This window comes from Haemaphysalis longicornis, unplaced genomic scaffold (genome assembly GCF_048455015.1).
Source record: "Haemaphysalis longicornis isolate Haplotype H1 unplaced genomic scaffold, Haemaphysalis longicornis Haplotype H1 scaffold_4, whole genome shotgun sequence".
Lineage (NCBI taxonomy): Eukaryota > Metazoa > Arthropoda > Arachnida > Ixodida > Ixodidae > Haemaphysalis > Haemaphysalis longicornis.
In genome coordinates this window covers 100,023,751-100,046,333 of record NW_027526361.1, presented here as the reverse complement: position 1 = coordinate 100,046,333, position 22,583 = coordinate 100,023,751, and the positions used below count along the sequence as shown (strand labels likewise).

The 22,583-nt window shown below is 48.8% G+C and overlaps 1 protein-coding gene across 2 annotated transcripts in view; it reads left to right on the top strand.

Annotated features, from left to right (window-relative positions):
* The window catches only part of LOC144179168 (uncharacterized), a 36,748-nt gene that overhangs the window by 2,012 nt on the left and 12,153 nt on the right, over positions 1-22,583 (top strand). For both annotated transcript variants that reach the window (XM_077707410.1, XM_077707411.1), the window contains exons 2-9: positions 1,309-1,431; positions 3,570-3,721; positions 4,876-5,082; positions 6,015-6,239; positions 8,929-9,447; positions 15,285-15,649; positions 20,100-20,268; positions 21,759-21,874. In XM_077707410.1, the coding sequence (XP_077563536.1) occupies positions 1,317-1,431; positions 3,570-3,721; positions 4,876-5,082; positions 6,015-6,239; positions 8,929-9,447; positions 15,285-15,649; positions 20,100-20,268; positions 21,759-21,874 (1,868 nt within the window). In that variant the 5' untranslated portion in view covers positions 1,309-1,316. The remainder of the gene's footprint in view (positions 1-1,308; positions 1,432-3,569; positions 3,722-4,875; positions 5,083-6,014; positions 6,240-8,928; positions 9,448-15,284; positions 15,650-20,099; positions 20,269-21,758; positions 21,875-22,583) is intronic.

Here is a 22,583-nt window from a genome sequence, read left to right as displayed (position 1 = left end):
GCCTTCGCGAACAGGGCTTACAGGGATTTGCTTTGGCCACAACCCTTTCATGACAACTTGGCAAGATAGAACGGTAATTAGTTATGATAATGATAGTCATGTTTGGTCCCACATGATTTTCCTCCCAAATACGGCGTGCAAGTCTGTTTTGTAGTTTTTACTTCGCAAGATGCCGGTGTGCAGTTGAAGGTACTATTGCGAAAGGTGAACTGTGGCATTCTACTGAGTCACCGACGCCAAATACGGCGGCAAGTACTGGGAGCAAAGCGCATTGCTTGTTACTTTGTGCATTATGATATGCGGCTGCACTATGCTCTTTTTTTAAGATTGTACTTGATGCTAGTCAATGGAGCGTTCTATTTGTACAGCTGTGAGCTCGCTTAGGGTGAACTTGGGAGCGCATGGCCGCCGATATCAAAGCAACCTACCGTGTGATGCGTGAAGCAGCACGCATGCGCTGTACGTATCGAGCAAGGCTATGCTTTCCGTGCGCTTCGTGTCATCGCAGCGTCTGAGCGTCGTCTGCTAACTTCATCTTGCGTGTAGCGGTGGGGCAACCGGCCGCTGTATAAATAACTGGAATCTGCAAGGAAAATGTTTGTGAGTGAGCAGTTATTCATTCATTAGCTTGAATGCAATGCAATCAGTTCGTTACATCGCAACCCGCCAGCTTGCTTCAAGCAGACTCAATAAAGAGATGACACTCATTTAAATAGCACTTTATTTTTGTGGTTGCCACTGAAACCGAAGGTACACATGTGCACAATGCTTATCAGACATAGATTAAGAACTTAAAGTAAGCTCGGGCACTACAACCTCGATTCACTATAAGGGGGAAAAGCACCTTTGTTATTTTTATTAGGCATGTCGATACAAAAATATCTGATTCGAGGTTCAAAGCGAGGCACTATTTCGAGATGATGCGCAGCATAGCACAATACGAACAGACGCTCCAATGACGCAATGCGCGCGCTGAAGGCATAGCCTCGCTCGACACGCACAGCGCATGCGTGATGCTTTGCCCAGCCCACGGTGGGCTGTTCTGATAGTACCGGCGGCCATGCGCTCTCATGTTCACCCTAAGCGAGCTCACCACTGTGCATGCACACGTCTTGCATAGTTACTTTCACAAACTGTTCTCTACCAGTATGAATGGAAGTCAAGATTGGGGAACAGACTACGCATTTTTCGCCGTCCCCAATTGAGCTTTTGTGGCAGTTGTGCTTTTTGCTCAGCATTGCACTAGTTGAAATGAAATTTGTTTGGTGCCATTGCAAAACAGTGCCACGTGCTCATCCGTGTTTCCAGACTCAAGCATGGCACAGTCGGCGAGGCCGTACAAGGATTCCGCTGAGTCTGCCCTGACGGTAGATGAGGACTGTCTTCCGCCGGTGGATTCGCTCCGTCAAATCGTGCTCAACCTCACCACCAGTGAGTTTAGGGGGTGACGTGATGTCGAGGGAAGGTTCTGATTTGGTAAAGACTGCTTATCTGTGCAGAGGCAGTGTTTTCTAGTCAAATGCCGTGTTTGAAATGAAATTTGCTGCACTTTGGTGCATTGGCTGGTGATTTGTGGAGCAAACTTGTGGAACAAGTTTGTCTCTGTGTCAGATGATTTGTGGAGCAAATTTTTGAGTTTGCTCAAAAAAAAAAAAAAACACGTAAGCGACTTCATCGGAGTCTTATGAGTGGTGGCATTGTGTGATTTATTCCATGCAATACGTATTCTACCATTTTATGGGTGTCTAGAGCCTTAGTTTATCTGTAACGGGCAGCAGAAGAGGAACTGGATGTTCCATTCACTGTTTCTGCAGCAAATATTGTAATGACAATGATTGCAATGGTTATTAGTTGCAGCTTTACACTATTACCACCTGAAAAACTTGATTTTTCACCCATTCCATGGCTGATTGTATTACCTTGTGGTTGTTTACGTGTTGTACAAGTTAAGCATACCATCTAATTGTCATGGTTACCCCTCTGGACTCGCCAGTTTGTCGTCATAGCCGGCGTAATTATATTGGAAGGGAGGATGGTGTGGAGGGAACTACTTAAAAGTGCGCTTCTTGGGTAAAAAGTATTCCACCTGTCCAATTCCACAGAAAAGAACATGTCCCAGTAGTAAGGCCATGTTCTGTGTAGCTGGCATTACTGAGACGCATGTTTGTCCATGCCTGCTGCATCCTCGGATAGTGTAGTCTGCAGGGACAGCACGGGTAGTTTGATCGAGCCTTTGAAAGGCAGTTGTTTCGAGATTGGCGAGCTGAAAATGTCTTTCTGTAGAACTTGCTCCACCTGTGGGGGACGAGTATTAAGTGTAGAGCACTGTAGGGGCTCGCCTTGTCATCATGGCTCGCTTGCTGGACAGAAGTACAGCCACGCGGTGTTCCGTCGTCGTGGCGTAATTCAGAGGCTTCGAAAGCCAAGTGGTTTATATAGTCGCAAGCGTTCGAAACTCTTGAACCGCTGGCGCTTGTCGTACATCTCCCCGTTGTATAGCTCAAACAAAACTGCAGGTACTTTTGAGGCAGAATATTGTAGTTAACCGGCAGCGCCTGTGTTTATTTAGTTAGGAGCGCTCGTTGGGTTGGTTTTTACGATATAGTAAGCGAAAAAAAATGCTCAAGGAAAACCCCAACGACTACAAGGAACTGCTCCGCAAGCTGCAAGTGAACGTGCTCAAGGGCGTGGAAATGTCTGCGCAGGAGGCCGCCTGGTTCTTGCTGCGGCAGGAAACTAAACATCCCCCTCGCAAGGGGCACGATCAAATGCAGAGCATTTCCGGGGGCGCACGACGTTAAGTAGTTTGCGTTACGTTAATGTTGTTGCACTTGTTGCTGTTGGTTGTTGTATTGTAATTAAATGAGGAGACGTAATTACGTGGTCGCGTGACATCATTTATTAGCAGGTGGGTATGATTATTGTGGCGCAGTGGGTAGAGCACCATGTGCTTCGCGTTCCGCCCACAGGTAGTGAATGCGTTGTATCAGCAGCTTCTTGACGTAGTTTGAATGAGTCAAGGATATAAGGTGCGTTCGTAGCCCTCCATTCTGTCGGCTTTGTGGCGCAGTAGGTAGAGCACCATGTACCTTGCGTTCCGCCCGCAGGGTCGTGGGATCTAAACCAGGCGCCGGTAAGTATTATTTTTTTATATAGTGTAGGGGGAGGGGTGCGGACTACTACGGACAACTAGAACGGGTGACATCGTGAGTTAAAGAAATGCTCTGCATTTAAAAAGTGGCAGTGCAACGCCGGCCCATGCAGGAGGAAAAGCAAGCACAAAGAACACTACTCCCACAGGTGTAGTTTCAGGCAGGGGGTGCGCAAGCACTGCGAAGGAGGGAAATTTGAAATGCTTTGGGTGGTAGCACTGAGCAGATAACGGCCCCACAGCGCATTATGGCGAGTCACTGCTCTGAACTTCCGACAGCTTTCACATTGAGTGGAACGGCTCTAATTTTTTAGACCAGCGAGACACTAGAAGCCAGAGTTTGTTTCCAGCATCAAAACTGACTGAAGTGACTGTGGAGGCAGTGATTGTCAAATTCACTGCTCTATGTTCTGCACAGGTTCGGCACTAAATGTATACGTCCGCCTGCGGCCTCGGGTGGGGGGCAAGCCCTTCTCCAACCCGGCCATAAAACCCCGAAGTGACACCACGGTGGAGACCACGACTGCCACCGCCGAGCACCAACAACAGAAGCGTTTCTCTTTCACAAAGGTAAGGGTGGCAGCTTGCGATGGTTTGAAAACTGTGGGTTTTACGCTCCTCTGGTCCATTACTTATTCTGCAAGCCCTGTGCAGTAATAAGTCAAAGCTGAGAACATTGCAACTCTACTGTTACCGATTTGAGTACATGACTCATACACACGTCTCTTAGGTTTTAGTCTCTTTGATGCACTCTGATACGTGGCACCATCTGTTAGTGCCACTTGAAACTGCACCCAATGCCTAGTTTGAAAACAAGCTTAGGTACTCCGGTGTACGAGCACCTGAATGGCAGTACGCGTACATTTGCATGCTATTACTGTGCAGGCGTGCGTATGCACTTTCATTTGAAAACTCTAAAAAGGCAATCATATTTACGGCTCAACAGACGAGCTTGCGTAGCGCAGAGTTTCTATACGTACACTTGGAGGTAATAGGCACGTGACTGTGTTGAATGTGCAATACCCATCGCAACCGCCACCGGCGTCGCGATTTGGCAGCTTGGGAATGTCGGCACTGCTTGAATTATACTTGTACATTCATAATTGTTTATGACGTATAAAAGTTAACATGCAAAGATTTTGCACGTTTCCCTGAGAGCTTGCGTGCGCACTTCTCGTTCTGTTGGCCCTCACGCGACTCTTGGCAGATCCACTCGGTCGCCGTTTATGTCATCTCTGCTGGACGACTGATAGCTTCACTTTTTGGTTTATAAAATTATTTTAAAGGTACTGCCCCAGAGGCTGCTGTATTCGTTTTCTGGGGATGTCAATCTATCTATTTAGACCAACGTCGGTTTTGTGTTCACAGTGTCCCTTTAACAGAAAAGAACTGTATTTACGCCTTTTCACCGGCGGAACATGTCCAATTGCCACCATCGTTCCTCATCGCTCGCTTTCGCTAGCATTTGCACCGACTTCCTTCTCCTCCAGCGAATGGCTTTGACAATCATTACAGCACTCATCCCTTGCATTTTTTTTTTGTGTGTCTATTCATCATGCTTGCTGCTGGTATTTTGAAAGTGAAAGGGTAGGGAAGTTGACGTTTTGGTCGCTAACATAAAAAAAAATTGCCTCGCGAAAGAGAAATTTTCTAAACTCTAACAAGTTTCAGTGCACAAAGTTCGAATTGTGGGAGTGATTACCAGAAATGTATTGTCGTTCCAGGTGTTCACGGAGCTCACTGGCCAGAGCCAGGTATTTGAGGAGGCCATGAGGTCCCCCCTGGATGCCTTTGTTGAGGGCAAGAATGTTCTGCTGTTCGCCTACGGTCCCACTGCCAGCGGCAAGACCCACACAATGCAGGGGCCCCTGAAGGATCCCGGCATCGTACCACGCACACTCGACCGCCTCTTCAAGCTTCTGGGATCCCAGGTGCCACATTCCTTTTTTTTTTTTTTTTTTGTCGCTTTCAACATGCGATACAAAAAAACTTCGAAAAAACATTTTGGGTCCCATAGCCTGGCTGGCTAGTGTCAGGACCAATGGTTAGACATACCGCACAACTTGGCAAATGGTACCAACAGTGACAAATTGAACTGGTACAAATAGATGTACTGCATTACACGAATCCATTGACTCTCCAGAACTGTTAGCGGGGTCTAACAATATTTAGGGCTTTTAAATACAAGGTTCAACGGTACTCGATTATGTGGCATGCTCAAATCGAGCAGCCACGCAGGTTCAGGATGCCTATAAGTATGATGAAGTCGTATTTATTTTTGCAAAAATTTGAGTTTTAGTGGCCTCTGTTTTGTGTGGGATGCCAATGCACCGTGCAAACAGCAGTTGGAGAGCAGGGTAACATTTCCTATTCAAAAGACTGCTGTTTGCAGCTTGTCGGATTGTGTCGAGTGGCAGTTGGTTGGATTTTTTCGCACCCCAAGTGTGCCCTCAACAGTAGTGCGAGTTAATTATAAGTGCTGAGATAGTGTGATTGTCTTCGAAGGAAAATTTGACATCCACCTCAATGCAGCCGTACGGCTGCACAGGAAAGCAGGAAACATTTTCCCTAAATCTGGTTGACTAAGGTGGTCTCGTTTTCTTAAATGTTTTCTAAAATTTCCCTTCAGTGTCCTTTTATTTCTTTCTTCCTGAAGAGGGTTGCTAAGGAGGCCAGCGCAACTGTTCCCTTTTTTCTTTTTCCCCAGGGCATTTCCCCTTTGTTTCTGCTTGGAAGGGTATTGCATTGCATTGCCTACACACAATTCTAAGAACGTGGCTGTGCCCCAGGCCCCCCCTTGTTTCGTTGGGTCATCGTTGTTGTCTCTCTCCCCCCCCCCCCTCCTCCTCCTCCTCCTCCTCAGGTGTGCAAGGGTGCCCCAGTGCGGCCTGACTGCTTCGAGGACGTGGTGCCCCTGAACAGCGAGGAGGAAGCAGCCGTGCTGGCCCTGAAGCAGGAGCTGCTGGCCGAGAGGGGGGCGCGCAGTGCAGCAGACTTCAGCACCTTCCACCTGCCGCCTGGTGGGGACAGCCAGGACTCCCTGCTTGCCTCCCGCTTCAGCGACGAGAGCTCCACCAGCTCCGGGCTGGTGAGCAAGGCGGAGTTCTATACCTACGAACTCTCCCAATTTCCCCGGGATACTTCCAATTTTTAAGTGCAGAGCACTTTAGGGGCTCCTTGTTGTCGTAGCTTGCTCGCTAAACTCAAGTAGAACCACACGGCGTTCCGTCGGTCGCGGTGTAACCCAGAGGCTTCGAAAGCCAAGCAGTTTATATAGTCGTTAACGTTCGAAACTTGTGAACCACTGGTGCTTATCATACATCTCCCCGTTGTTCAGCACAAAGAAAACTTCAGGTACATTTGAGACAAAATATATGTAATTGTTTAGTCAGGAACGCTCGTTGGGTTGGTTTTTGGGATAGTAAGAGGAAAAATTGGCGGTGCAACACCGGCACATTCGGGACGAAAAGCAACCACACACACACAAAAAAAAAAAACGGAACTCCCGCTGGCGCAGTTTCAGGCAGGGGGCGCGCGAGCACTGTGAAGGTTGGAAATTTGGATTGCATTATTGGGTGGTAACAATGAGCGGATAACGGCGCTACATCCCATTACGGCAGATCGCTGCTCTGCACTTCTGACAGCTTTCACATTGAGTGGAACGGCTTCAATTTTTTATCCTTCTTCCCGATGGTACTGGAATGGTCTTAAATCTCCCGAAAAAGTGCCCCAACCCTGCTGCAGAAAAAAAAAAAACACAAGCCACACCACCTTATCGTCATTCCTGTCATGAGTTGGGTAGCCAGTCGAAGTCAGCGGACGTTGTATCCAAGCCATTTGTCTTTATTGAGCGTGTAGGCCTTTTCATTTCCGTGTCATGTGCTACCCCGAAAAGGTGACCGCTTCGAATTTGTATGATTGTGCATGTGACATGAGTGTGGCACACGGCGGAAAAAGCGATATACCGCAATTACCCGATTTTAACGCGCACCTTTTTTCCGGGAAAATAGGCCGAAAAATCGCATGCGCGTTAGAATCGGGTACGAAACCGAAACTGCCGAAACAACGGAAATTTCGTCCCACCCATCGCCATCTCAAGATTGCGCCAAAGCCTTTAGCAACATGGAGAAAGACTTCCTACATGCTTAGGTACAATTTTTCGAACGCAGGAAGAATAAGCGCCTAGGCTTTTTTATTGGCGTTCACACAAATCGTCTAATCGTTCCACTTGCGCACTTGATAACAGCAATGGCAGCAGCGGCTCTCACGCGTTCAAAACGAGCGGTCGGCTGAAGCGTGCGGCTCTGGGGCGGTATTCTTGTAACTGTCCCTTTTGAAAACGTCCCTTTTGCGTCCCTTTCATCGTGACGTACTTCCGGTTAAGCAGTGGGCATTGCCAGTAGGTTTGCCGCGCTTGCGTTACGTCACTTCCGGTTGTTTGCTTTTAGCCAATCACGACTCGCCAAAAGGGACACTTTTGAAAGGGACGCAAAAGGGACAAAACTCGAGAATACCGCCCCTGGAGAAGCTCGCGGGATGTGCGTGAGAGGCATGGGCCACGATCCCATCGACCATGGTTGGACGTTCGTTCAGAAGTGTGGCATCGCGAACACTCTTGGCGGCACCGAGGACGAGATGTTGTGGTCAGCGGAAAGCGACGAGGAGTGAGATGAGTGAGATTACTTTGGGAAATAAATCTCCTATTTCTCCCGCATTCATTTGTCTGGGTCATAAAGTTCCGTGCGCGTTACAATCGGAGGTGCAGGTTTTTTTGGTTTTTTTTGCCAGGAAAATCAGGTGCGCGTTAGAATCGGGGGCGCGTTAGAATCGGGTAAGTACGGTAAATAAACTCCCTTTGGCAATGACGAAACACTGGAACTTTGTTCGTGTCGCTGAGAAGCAGGGGAACGTGGACAATTTCACCGTCAACAACAATGTCGCGTCGAAATTGTTTGGTTTGCCAGTTGTAACCTTGAAATCAAGGCTGACTTTGTAGGCTAGATGGGCCATGTATGCTGCAAATAAGTGAACCCCCCCTCCCCTCCGTCCCTACCTGCAACCAGTCACCAGGCTGACCACTTGGCTAGGCAGCTGTGTTTACCTGTAGACAAATTTACCCTAGCGCATATCTGCAGTAGATGTTGGCTGCAGCATACAGCAGTAACGATTACGTAAACACGGTTTGGTGCAGTAAAGACGCAGACGGTACGGAAACGGACTGGAGAGGTGTCCGTTCACACCGTCCACATCTTTAAAGCGCTAACCCTTGTTTACGTAATCATGAACGGACTCTCCCAACATGTTTTACTGGATGCTACATGACACTGCAGTTAGGTAGCTGTCAAAAACAGCAAACCCTGCATAGCTGTCCTACAGTGATCTCCACTGCATTGGTTTGAAGCTCTGACATTGCATGCTATGGTGGTGCAGTGGCTGTGGTGTTGTGCTGCTACTAGAGTTCAGTTCTTTGCCACGAGTCACACATTAAAGATTGCTTTGTGGCACAGATTCCAAACTGCAGTCTTCCCAGTGATGTATCTTGTATTCCAGCTGCATTTCGCCCGAGTCCCTTGCAAAAACACTGAAAATAGTTTTCAGTGTTTTCGTCCGCAAGTCAAAGTTGCAGCACACTTGAAAGATCCCAGAGGCTCGTAATTAATCCGGAGCCTTCTACTACACCGGCCCAGGTGTAGCCTTCTGCAGGTTAAACCCGCAAAATGTTTGCATATTATTGGTTCTTCAGAGGGAACCCATGAGCTTGGCTTGCCTGTGCGCAGGAGGTCATGGTGTGGCTCTCCTTCTACGAGATCTACAACGAGGGCCTGTACGACCTCCTCGTCTCAGCGGCACCCGCAAACAAAAAGGTGCGCGGCGGCCGCCGCACCCTTCTCAAGCTTGGCGAAGACCGCTCCAAGCGCTCATTTGTGCGCGGCCTGGTGGAAGTCCCCGTGCACAATGCGGACGAGGCCCACCGCCTGCTCTGCCTGGCTCGGCACAACCAGAGCATAGCCGAGACGAGCCTGAACCGCAGCTCGAGCCGTAGCCACTGCGTGTTCACGGTGCGGCTGGTGTGCTCCGTGGGCGGGGAGTGGCGCGTGAGCACACTGATGCTGTGTGACCTGGCGGGCTCGGAGCGGCCCTCCAAGACGGGCGCAGGGGGCCCGCGGCTGCGGGAGGCCGGCCGCATCAACACCTCTCTCATGGTGCTCAGCCGGTGTCTCGAGGGCCTACGACACAACCGGGACTCTTCAGCCAAGAAGGCACCCGTGCCCTTCCGGGAGAGCAAGCTGACCCAGGTGGGGAGCGCGCACTGCGGCTGTTTTCTGAGGAGCAAGAGGTGACCTGAAGTACAGCGTACTATGAGATAAGGTGTGTCACGCAAGGGCGAAACCAGTGGAGAGCGCAGGTCCCTTTTGCGGTGAAAAAATTGTATGGAGCGCATGCGTTCCCCAGAGAACTCCTGTTGTAGCCGGTGCCACCTAGAAGTTTTTAAATCAAACTAAGCAGTTATTTGACAGGTTCTATAGAACTTTATATCAAGAAATAAAGAAATAAGATTATTTAGGGCATTAAATGAGGATTAATTTAACGAAGTTTCTGAAACCAACTGTAGTCGAATCCCGCTTCAAGGAAATTGACGGAACGCGCGAAAAATTTCGTCAAGGCGAAATCTGCCCCAACACACCACGGAAAGGCCATAAAAATAGCCCCGTATATTTCCGCATCATTGGCAGCATAATAGTGTTTAGAATAAGGAGTGACGCGTAATATCGTCATGTTTATTCTTTATTCAGATAACAAACGTACCAATGGTGATCTTTTTTTTTGTTCACTGCACGCAAAAAACACATTACGGAGGGGGGTGAAGAAATGCAGGCGCAAAACGTATTGCTGTACAAGAAGGCGTGTCCACCAAGCTGATTACTTGCAGATAGCTGCTAGTGCCGTTATCTTATCCTCTGACAGGGCACGGCAGCTACTGACCTTGGCAGGCAAGACTCTGCGCTTGCATTTAACATGACCGCGCACCCGTGACTAAGGTGGGATGACTTGGCTTCAAGACCAAACATGCAAATATGATTTTTGCTCTTGAAGAACAGTAGAAGGAAAACGGCAAGGACAGCTGCTCGTAACGCATACATGACGGCACCGCGCCAGCAGCGGAGCACATTCGTGCCTGATTTGTGCGATTTCAACTGGATACGGATTGGCTGTAGCCCTGGCTTGGGGAACTGGGCCTGCGCCTCATGTAAAGACGGCCAGCCACATCGTTATCACCATCAAACAATGGCGTCCGCCTATGAGTTTTTTGTTTGTTTGTTTTGGGTGGTGGTGTGGGTGCACCGCGCATGTTTTCGGTGAAACTAAGCGTCCTAAATGTATAAAAAGTTAGATAGCTGGCGCTATGCTTATTTTATTGTAAAATAATTGTTCAAACCCAGCTCAAATCATCGAAAATTTCGTTGAAGCGAAAGCAAGCCTGACAAATAGTTCGTTGTGGTGAGGACTTTGTTGCATTGACTTCTATGGCTAGCTGACGGGGAACTGGAAATATTTCGTTGAAGCGGCGTTCGTTACAGCGGGGTTCAACTGTGGTACGTTACAGCGGGGTTCAACTGTGGTAAGCAGTGGCCGCCAGGGGTGCTGCTTACAACAGGAGTTCCTCAGCAGAAATTTTCATCGCAAAAGGGAACCCCCTAATCGGCACCAAACGACACTTCTCTTCTAGTACACTGTACCTGCAGGCCTACCTGAGGTGCTGCCAAGTGGTTTTGGTAAATGCAACAGTGGAAGGGGCATTTGCCTGCTTACAAGTGGTCTAGCCCTGGTATTCTGAACCCTTCCTCCACTCGAGTTTCCAGTGGAGGAGATCCTTGAAATAAAATTCTCCATGCATAAGCATTGTGGAATCCTCCCCTCAGCCGAGTGGAGGAGGGACTCTGAATACGGCCCTAACAGTGGGCCTCCTCGATTATCAATTCCGGATCATCCGCGGACGGCCTGAGGTGCGATCCGGCGCTCGATTTTTTTTCCATGTATTCCTATGGGACTTCCGGTTCAAATACGTTCCTTGGACTGCCCGCGGAGCGTCCAGGCTAGTAAATCGAGGATGCCCAGTGTCTGACACCTCAACTACACAAGCCGTTTTGAAGGCCGTCGAAACGCCGTCCGAAGGCCTACCACCACATTGTCTATCGAGTGGTGCATTGTGTTCGTATGGTGCACTTGTCGGTCAGTACAGTGAACTGTCAATTAAGTTTCCGTGTAGCACAGGTATATCTTCTCTCATAGTCAAAGCTGTGCATGTGTGTGGCCTACGACAGGGCATTTACAGGGTCAGAGACGACGTCCTTCACTACATAAAAGCAAAAGCTTCTGACTTCGTGGAAGTGCAGTGTCGCATGTTGAGTTAGACTGCAGCTGCAAGGGTACACGTATTGATGGAAATCTTTGCATGGCCATTTTGGAAGTGTTGTATTAACGCGTAGCATTCTTTGCGGAGTACCCCCCTAGCCAGGCCCATGTACTGTATACACTCGTGTAAGGGCCGCACTTTTTTTCTGTGATTTTGATGGGGTGCTGCCCTTCCACGGAAGTGTGAAATTTTCATTCAACTTTCGATCCACGGATAGAAAAACCTATTTAATCATGCCATATATACCTAATCATGGGATATCTGGTGTCTAGCTGCGGACATCCTCGCTAGATGTCATCGGTGTCGCTGCTCGTGTCATCCACACGTTCATGTATCAAATCGCCCTCAGTGCCGTCCATGGCATTGGAAATCCCGGTGATCTCAAAACTTTTTACAATAATGTCCGCGGACACCGCACGCCACGTGTTTAAAATCCAAGAGCAGACCAGCTGAAGCGACGCCCGCCTCAGTCGTTCGGTCGGCGTTTTCTCGTGGTGGCCCGCTGCCATCCATTCAGAGTACAGGCGTCGAAATTCTGCCATCCAGTGGTTGCAGCATGCTTGTTAAACCGCCGGGGATGACCGCCAGATGCGTACGAGCTTCTGCAAGACGAGCCTTCACGCACTCTGCAAGGTGGCCACGAACGCTGTCCAATACGAGCAGTGCCTTGCGTCGCAGCAGGCCTCCCAGCTGGTTAGCCCACACCGTTTTCACCCATTCCACCATTAATTAGTTCATCAGACATCCAGCCGTTTTCCTGCACTCTGACGATTCCATTTGGGAAGCTCTCCTTGGGTAGCGTCTTTCACTTAAACACTATGTACGGGGGGAGGTTCCTTCCGTCCGCTGTGACAGATAGCATTACTGTGCAACGTTGACACTCGGCACCGGTCGTGCGCACAAGGATGCTCTTCGCGCCAGTTTGGTTGACTGCCGTGTTGTCAGGAGAATCTAAACAAACAGGTGTTTGATCCACGTTTCCTATCTGGGATAGGTGGTACTCGTGCTCCGCTCGCAGAGTGTTAACAAAGCGGTGAAACTTGCTCACTTTGTCATCGTACTCGCGTGGAAGTCTTTAGCAGAGTGTGGTCTGGCAGCAGATGCTGAGTTGTTGTCGCTTCATAATTCTCTGAAGCCACCCATCACTTGCCTTGAAATCCGTAGGTGAAATGTTCATGTGGCGTGCGATTGCAAGGGCCTTGATGCGGAGCATCTCGGTTGACAACGCGTAGCCGTCTTTGCTGATGTCCATGACTTATTTCATCAGCTCCTTCTCGAGGGTTGGAAATTTGCAGAAGTGCCTTGAACGTCCACAAAAAAAAAAAAAGCAAATTTGGCAGAAGTAAGACTTGTAATCGTTATAATAGCCTAAGTGGAGATAAGTGGTCAAACAGAATTTTGAAAACCCAGAAAATGAAAAAAAAAAAAAATTACAAAAATGATCACTCAAAATCAAGAATGTGCATCTTGCACATCTCCCCCAAATTCGAAGAATAAACAAGAGTCTACAAAAGAGCGTTGTAAGTACGAATAAAAGAAATAGATTAAATGGGCCAACTCTGCAGTACACCTTGCATCTGTGTAAAAGATACATAATTACTGAATGAAGTAAAGGCACTTTATCGCTATGATATAAATTTGCATCATTGGCAAAAGGAAACAAAAGAAAACTTGACAAGAATAAAATAATCCAACTTCCTTCGCTACTCGCAGCCATATTTGGCTGTAAAAAACTCTCACTCTAGACAAGTGGCATAAGAATGGTGCGCATTAGTAGACAATTACCTGAATTTCTGCAGGTTTTTTTAGAACATTTGTCAAAACGACAGTGTACTGTGTGAGCAGGAGAGCAGCAACGAACTGAGTGATGGTGGTTGGAGAGTGGGAGTTGCCGTTTGCACTCGCGGCGTTCTCTCCCCATAAAGTACGAGCCCAGGACTTGCTGTATGCACCCAGTGCCATCTACTGGCTCGCCTCGAACACTTTCTATTCTTTTGAGCAACTGCTGAAACAAGCTCGTTGTTCAGCTCCAGTTCAACGCTGTTCAGCCCCAGTTCAACCCCAGTAACTGTAGAATCGCAGGTTTTGGCGTGAGCTGCCTGGCTTCGACGTCCTTCAATGGGGGATGTTTTTTCTTAAAGGGACCCTGCAACACTCTTTGAGCAGTGCAAGTAAACCTGCGCGACGTTTAGATTACACTGCCAGGAATACCTGAGCCAAATATTGCACGTGAAGCGGTGAGTGCGCAAATCGCTGTGAAAGATGTGGAAAAACCGACCGTGCTCTCTTCAGTTCTCCTCATTATGCACCCCTGACATGGCCTAAGCGACGTCATTGAGGCCATGGCTGCCCAATCGGCTGTCACTGGTCAACTTCGCGGCTAATTTCTCCCATTTCCGCCGTCGTCATCGCTGTGTACGAACCTCTTCTATGCCTGAACCTGTAGGCACAGTTTTGCCGTGTCTTTTGTGTTTTGAGTGTGCGCGGAGTTTGAGTGATGAGCTCAATACTTCCCTTTCAACGGGACCACTCGACTGCAAACGTTTATTGCTTCAAAAACGCCCTACCAGCCCGAGCGCGCACTTGCGAGCAGGTACCCATGCCTGCTTTTTTGTGGCACCAGACCGGAAATAGGCGCCTCGACGTTGCGGAGAAAAGGAGAAAACTCCTTGGCCTGTGATATATCGAAGGCCGCCAAAGAGAACGCCACGAGCCGCAAAGAGAACGCCACGAGGGAGAGAGCGCGCAGCTTTTGTCGCGTTGTCCGCGGTCGAGTTGAGAAGGAACGATTATGCGCGATTTCTCATCGTGCGTAGTTTCGGTGATACTGAAGGGATTTTCATAATTCTTACGGGAGGAGATTGCTGGGACAATAGACTTTACCGCAAAATACATTCCTAGCAGTCGATGGTAACTGTTGCAGGGTCCCTTTAAGACCTGTTATGTTTTTTACTGTAAAATGTCTTGCATCAATTCTAGAGATTTTCCCCATAAATGAGGGTGGTTTGGTGTCATTTAGGTTAGCTTAGGGGAAGAGGCGAGGTATATGAACCATTTAATTAACATTTTACTTTGCACTGAAAAGTGCAGGGCTGCGGAACAGGATATTCCTCGCACGCAGTGCGCCGTGACAGTGTCGCATCTAATTGAGGTTTTTCTCACTATTCTGCAACTTTGTCTCACCCATGGGGCGATTATTCTTTAGCTTCTTGGCTAGCAATTGCTTGTATTCACTGGCGAGGCGCGCATGCAGGCAACTGTGTGAGTGCACCGTCACTGGTTACTTCGGGCTCCACGGGATGGCAGTACTTGTCCGTGCTAAGCACATGACTGTGTTGCACTCTGCCTCACCGAACGCAAAGTATTGCCTCGAGTCCAATGTGAGTGCCATTAATAACATCTCTGTTGACCCTACCGTTGAGAATCGGGTTGAAACGGAGCAGACGACGCACGCCGTTGTTTTGTTTTTTCTTCGGCATGTGGGTGCAGGGGCCCAAGCTGCACTGTCCGTGGTGCTTTGGCCACGCCTGTGGCAGTTTTCAGTGTTGCCAAGCGAAGAAATTGACCGCTAAAATTTTCAACGAATACCACGTATACATTTACCTGAATGGATACAAGAAATGGAGGGCCCTGCACTGCAATTCGATGTGTGTGCGAGTGCTACCCCCTTCCATTCCGATGTGCGAGCACCCACACGCAATGTTCTGTTGGCGACAGGTGATGCAGGCCTACTTCACCACGGGCGGCCACGTCTCCCTGGTGGTCAACATCTCCCCCTCCCTGTCCATGCTGGAGGAGTCCCTCAACGCCCTCAAGTTCTCGGCCGTGGCATGCGAGGTGGTTCCCCTGCAGCTGGAGACGCGGCACGAGCGCTGCCACAGAGCAGTCCGTCGCCTCACCAAGGTGTGGCAGCGGACCAGCCGGGGGGACGGCCGCCCCGACCCCGACCAGGTCTCCCCCTCCTCCACGTCTGCTGACGACGACTACGACGACGCTCCCATGGACGCAGCCGATGTGGAGGAGCTTTTCGACACAGTCTCCGCCCTGCAACTGGAACTTGCGAGCACCCAGGAGAGGCTCAAGTGAGTGCCCCAAGGCATGGTTTCACGAAGTCGGCTCTTGGTAGTCTGAATTCTCTTAATTGGAGCTGTGCTGGTCGCGGCAATTTTACGTGCCATCTAGTGGAAGAAATTGCTCACTAATTCAAAGCTAAAACTCGTTATATTGGTTTAGTCGAAGTTATTTCGAATAATGAGCATACCATCCGTTCTCGGTAAAATTTAAAATTTTCAAGCGAGAAAACAGGGTCGTGCTCTGTACCAATGTCGGCACCTTTGCAATTGAGGCATCGCACAGTTGATACAGCGGTTGGGTAGTTGACTTGCATGAGCGTAAACATCTTTTGAGGTCCTCCTTTACTGTCGTTGCCCAAGTTGCGCTCTATTTTTCGATAATAATGCACCAACTTGCTGAACAGGTTCGTTTAAATGGTTCTTCTATGTGCGAGTGCATTTTTGCAAGTTTCATTTGTTTACCGCACCATTCTTACTGCTGTAAAATGAATGTGTTACATTTAGGTGCAAATAGCTCGTTCGGCAAACTTATAAGCCCTGCCTAATTTGCGTTTGCATTTGCCAGCCCCTCCACCAATCGCACATCTGGCCATTTCACATCGTAGGTTCTGTTGTGGGAAATGAACTGGTGGGTCAATACAATTTTTCATTCCCGTTTTTCCTAATTACATAGCTTATTTGAGCGAAGTGTGTGTGTGTCAATAAGAATTCTAACGAGGCAGTCTTTCGAATGACCCAAACTTGTGTTTTGTGGGCACGGCCCCTTTAAGAGCACGCTGTGCTTGCAAGTGGCAGATAAGTCGCAGCGTCCACAGGCTCGGACATGTTCTCACTGCTGTGCTAGATCGCAGTGTTACACTTCTGTGCAGTGCAGCCATGTAAACACTGTCTTAGGCAAACCACGTGTTTCGGTTGCCCTTCCAAGCTGAAGTCGCCAAAACTCGGAAAAATAAACATAATCAGTGAGAAGCCATTGCGGAGCGGCAATCCTGCTCTCTGCAGAGTACTACTTCAGCTGCCCTTATCCCCTTTGTCTGTGCGAAGCAGGCGCTGTGCAATCTCAACAAGCTTGATTTGTCTTTTACCGACACAAGAAGCATTGGCAGGGCCCCCGGGAGCCCCCACACTGACTGCATATGACCTTTGCATCTTCCGGATGCAGATAACATGCCTGCACCAGAAAGATTTTTTTTGCTCCGCATCTGGTGCCAGCATGTGTACATACATGCAAGGGCGTGCGGTGCCTGCCTTTGATGCGAAAAGATAAACATTGCTGGCATTTTTCGCCAATTCAACGCGGCCGCAGGCTGCAAATTCTTCGATTGTTTGCTCGCTCAAACCTGCGATCATGGTTGCACCGTTACATTGATAACGATATGCAAGCGCTAGGGCTGTTTTGGCTGGTACTCTGTTCTTACGCACATGCGATTTAGGAGTGCATTTTCCCGGGGCAAAAATCGGCGTGTTAAAATAAACTACACATATGCTTAGCCGATGGTGTGTCGCGCTATAATACGTTACTTGCGGTAATTCTCTAGATTACCGTATTTACACGATTGTAAGTCGACTCGAATGTAGGTCGACCCCTAAAAATTGCATATCTCAAAAAAAAAAAAAAAATGCGAGTGCTGCCTAGAAAATCGTATCTCAAAGCATCGCCTCCTCTAAGAGAAGCTCTTCCGTCAACCCACACGGCGGCTCTACCATCAATGATCGGTACTCCCATAAGAGCCGTGCGCTCGCGGTATGCGTGGTAGATGTTAAAAAAGAAAAGCTTTTGTATAAGCACCCGGAATAACAATGCGCTCTGGGTTGAGCGGGAAGAGCACATTCGCTGCGAGATGACAACCATCGAAGCAACCGGCAGCGGCCACTGCCGCGCGATACCAAAACAAACAACATGGCGGCTGACGGAAGCGGCCGCGCGATTTACTTTTGAGCGACTAACCTCCCACCATCGCGTTCGGAAGTGTACTGAACAATGTGGTATGATTTGGGCTACGTTAGCGCCGCGCATTGAATTAAAGGATTCGCTACTACTCATTTTGCTTATTAGGGACGAATAGAACGCTTCTTGATGCGTTTTTGCACGCGATTCGTGCGCGTCGGTGTTGCGCGGGAGACTTTCACGCCGGCGTCGACGATTGCGCGCGCGCGGCAGCTTCTGCTAGCTCGGTTACACTAGCTCGGTATGACGTGTGACGAGCGCGGTAGTGGGAGGACCGTGGCGACTTGCTCCAGCCGGCTGGCGCCGCCGGAGATGTTTAGTCTTACCACGGTGGCGGATATTTGATTGGCGCTTTCCCTAGCGGCGCGGATAATGCTTTATAGTGTCGTTTTTGACCACATTATCAGTTACTTTCCTGTACAAACGTCTTCGTTTTTGCCTTCAGTGATATTTTTAAGAGCGTTTAAAAGCGGTCGCTGGAGCTACGTGCACCTCTTCGCGGCTGGTGACGCCGCCATGTTGCCGCCGCCGATCGCGTAGCGTGCAGTATGCGGGTTGGATTCGCGGCAGCGTCAGCGCGACGAATTTTCGCGAGCAGAAAACGCCCCATGCGCTTCACACTTTGGACCATAACCATGGGAACGAGGGTGCAAAGCTGTCCCCGCCTTGTAGATCCCCGACTTCTCGTTTCTCTTGCCGTTACGAGCGGTAGACGGTTTGACTTCGATTCTAAGTCGACCCCCCAACATTGGATTGGCAAATTTGAAAAAAAGGGTCGACCTACAATCGTGTAAATACGGTATTTGTACATGACTGAATATTTGGGAATTTTTGAATATGCATTTTTCAAATTGATTATGCCTTGAATAAAGTGAATTCGCATTCAAGATTTCGAATGTTTGCACACCCCTAATTAGAGGTGAACTGCACTGAAAATTTTGACACCTTGAAAACCCCGTTTTCATATAGTCTGCCTAAAAGAACTGCGAGGCACAAATTATGACAGCTTAAATACGCATATGCATGGCGCAAACCGGCAAAGATAGACTTTGAGACCAACCTTTAGAAGAGTAGGGCTGAGGTGACGTTGCAGCCAGCGAGTGTCCCGCTGGCCAGAGCAAACCTCCACGTAACAGCTTTGCATGCACGACGGCTATCTGAGAAGCGTGCCCAACGGAGGTCGGCCGGTTTTTCTGGCCAGCCGGGGGACCACGCACCGAGCCGGCCGGCATGTCACTTCTGCTTCATGGCTGTTTGCGCGATCTGCCCGCAGGTGAACCGTCGTCTACGACGGAGCTATTTTAAACGTTTCTAAACTGGCTTGCAATGCATTTCGTAAGGCTTCCAGTTATTTCCCAGTTAGTTTGGTGGTACGCACGGTGCTTTCAAAATAAATTTGGCTGAGGTGAAATTTGATTGCAGTTGGCCTCAAGGCTTCAGCTATCATGGCAATCCATGTCGTACACTCTACTTGGCAACAGAAGTCAAGATTCTGGACAGTATCATTAGTGGAGACTTGTTGCGGGCTAATAACGATGCTGTTGTGCTTTTTGTTTAATTTGAAGTGTATTGTGGTCCCCGTGGACTTCATACTAGTGGGAGTCGACTGTACTACTTTTACCACAGGGTAATTTGGTACACCAACCAAATTGACTGTGCTGTCAAAATTGATCTAAAGGGGACAAAACCACCGCACCTAAAAAAATTCTGAAGCAGAACACACGTAACCACTGATGAAGCCATGAAAAAAGACAGGAGCCAAAACCTACATAAATGGGACCAAACTGCTGGAAGTGACCTAAAGGACACAAAACTATTCAAAATTTTTGTTTATAATGAACGAACGTGCCATTTTTCTCGTCACCGCTTGCGTACGTTACATCCCAACTCATTTCGCCTATCACTAAAATTTTGATCATAGTACTAACTGTTTCCAGGTAGGCACTTGGTTCTGAGACGATGGTCAGCTCCTGGCTTCATTTTGGTCGGCCTGGCCCAGCCAAAGCATTAACATTTCGGCCTGGATTTGGCCCAGGCCCGGGTGAAAAATTAGTCTGGCTGCCGTCCCCGGACTGGGCTGAGCCTGTGCACACCTCTAATGGGTCCTGTGGAGAGTTCTGCAACTAGTTTATATTAACTCTCAGAAAAGTGAATCTCTGGAAGATTTATGTCAAATTACTTGGAAGCTTCATGAAAGGCAAAGAAATGTCACCCTTTTGCTAATTCCCACTTTGAACGCGAGCAGCCATGTGAACAGCCAAGCAGGAGAGGAGCATTGCTGGTTGCTATGGCAGCATCCATGGCGGCACGCAATTGCAGCGACAGATTTACCTCTAGTATGTGCTAGTGTAAAATTCCATGCACCAAGGGGCTATTAATAACGTCACCATAGAGGTTCTCGGTGGATTTTATCTTAGATGTTTTTCAAGCTGTCGATGATGAATTCCTAACCTCCAGTCGTGCCAACAGTTGTGCCGCAGACATTGCAGAGAGCTGTGGCCCTGTTTGCAGGCACTGTGAGCGCATGGCCAACGCATACCAGGCCAAGTGCGGCGAGTACGAAGAGATGGTGACCGCGCTGGAGCAGACGAAGCGCATGCTGCGGGAAAACGCCGACCGAGAGATGTCCGTGCGCGTCCGCAGCGCCTGCGAGATCACCCGCCTGGAGATGTACAGACAGGTAATGCAACGCTCGCTTTTTGGTTCATCTGCACTGCGAAACTCCCTCTTCCCACAGCTTTTGTTCCCGTCAAACGGTCAGAATAGGCACCTTGTCCTTCAGGGGCAGTAAAAATCCTTAAAGCAGTTCCACTTGCACGTGGGAGCCCTGTAGTGACCTTGCCACTGAACTGGCTGTGCTGTAGTGGCGTTGCATCGTGTGGTCTCTCTTGTATGCCTCTCCAGAACTTTTGAACAGCCCCTGGGCAGCCACAAACTGCCTTCGCGATGAAAATTCTATGGGCACATAACACATGGAGCAGGTATATGCAGTCCAAAATGATAAATAAGAGGCCTCAACTAAGATATCGGCTGTATGCTCAACCCTACCACAGGCATGCAAAGCCAACTTGGCTAACACCAGCCACTGTTGAAAGAACTACTGGCTTGGAAAACTTCCTTTATGTTAACTTAGTGCGGTGCATTTGACCAACTTCTTGTGAGTTGCATGCAAGCGAAGCTGCTGCCATGTTTACAGCTGTGCAGCCACTACACACGACATTCCTCCATCAGTGGCAACATGCGTTACCTTCCCCAAGTTTTATGACCTCGGAAAGGAACAAAAATGTGCATGCCGGCTTGGCGTGCAAGCTATGTGTTGAGCAGAAGTGGCAAGAGCTCCAGGGAATTGCAGATCAACTCCTTAACGCACATTCCCACTGGCAATTTGCCACGTTGCCCGACGTCGCGTGACATCGCAGAGCGACGAGCCGGCCGTCGGTCTGCGACGGCGGAGCCGTTCACCTTTGGACCGAAATCCGTTGTAGCACGACATCGCAGCCATGATTGAGTATCTGGTTTTGCGGAGTCTGCTAGTGTTCACAGAAACGAAATGTTCATTCACATTCGGCATTCCAAACAGCGGGCGAGCCTGTATCAGTGGCTGACATAGTCCCTGATATTGACTCCAAGTGCTGGTGCACCCAAAAAATGTAGGGCTGAATATCGCTTTACTTTTTTTTCCAGAAGGGCTAGTTTGCAGTATCCCGATGTTTCAAAGCAAAAGCTCTCTTAAGGGGACTGATGGTGCCCTGTTGACTGGTTGACTGAAAAGGTCTGGTAAGATCTCTGGACACACAGCACGTGCGTGAAACCGGGCTCCCAATGTTCCTTTTTTGCGATTTTGGCAGTTCTAGATACGACAGTATATGCGTCGATCATGGAGTGCAATCGAATACCTTTATCTCGTAAACCACGGATTGGTATTTATTTAGATCATTCGTACATGCGCTTAGTTAGTGGAAAAATCGTTGCGTGGGTTCGTTTTTCGTCAAACCTTCAAAAACCCAAATTGCAAACGATCAAGCGGATGAACTTGGCAGCAAACGTTGGACGCACTACGCTTCTCTCAACTTTCTTTGGGCAGGAATGGTAAATTTTTGTTCTTAATCGGTTGTGGGCACTGTCGTGCGATACTTACTGGCTGTGTTCCCTGGTGACGACTGTTGGCAGGCGGAGGCCGGCTCTGTCATGGAGCTGCTGGGACGCTGCGAGGAGAATGAGCGGCGCTTGGCTGAGCTGCAGAAGCTCTTGGACGAACGGCCCGCCCATGGCGAAGCCCTGCACCGGTGAGTGCCTGCTTTGCAGTGGCTCGTGCTGTCTGTTATGACGCTTCTGTGCTGCTTAGAGCTGCTGCGCAATTGCGCAAGTAAAGCCACCAAATTCATGTGCTCGAGTGACAATCTGTGTGTCAGGCAAGTTGGGGAAGCAGCAGTGGGGTGTGGGTTATATTGCTCGTTTCCAGTTCTCTGATCAACCCAAAGTTCGTTGCAAAGTTCACTCCTACAGTTAATGTATCTCTTTGTTTGTGTTGGGGTGCGGTTTACTTAACCATAAAGCTCACTTGGAGCCTCTGTTAGTTAACTTGCACTGGACATTTTCGGCGGGAATTCTGACATGAGCGGAGCAGTAATGCGCATAGTAAAAATTACCTACCTGTATGTCGGGAATTTTGTATTACTTTGTTACCTCTGACATCCGAAACTGTCGCAAATGTGGTGCAAGTGGAACAGCGAACCTTATAGTGAAAGATTGATGGTTTTGAATGCTTGTGCAATGAGTGTGCGCACTGCTTCCTGCGACTTGTTCAGCACTGCCTCGAGCGAGGCTCTCACTTTTAAGGGGGCACACTGTGGTCTTGGAAACTTTTTTTTTTTTTCTTTCCAACCAATCTTCGTAAAACTTTATGGGCTTGTTCAATTTTGCTATCTGATTTCAAATTAGTTTTGATGCAAGGGATTTAGTTTCTGTTATAATTAAAAATATTTCTTCTTGAGA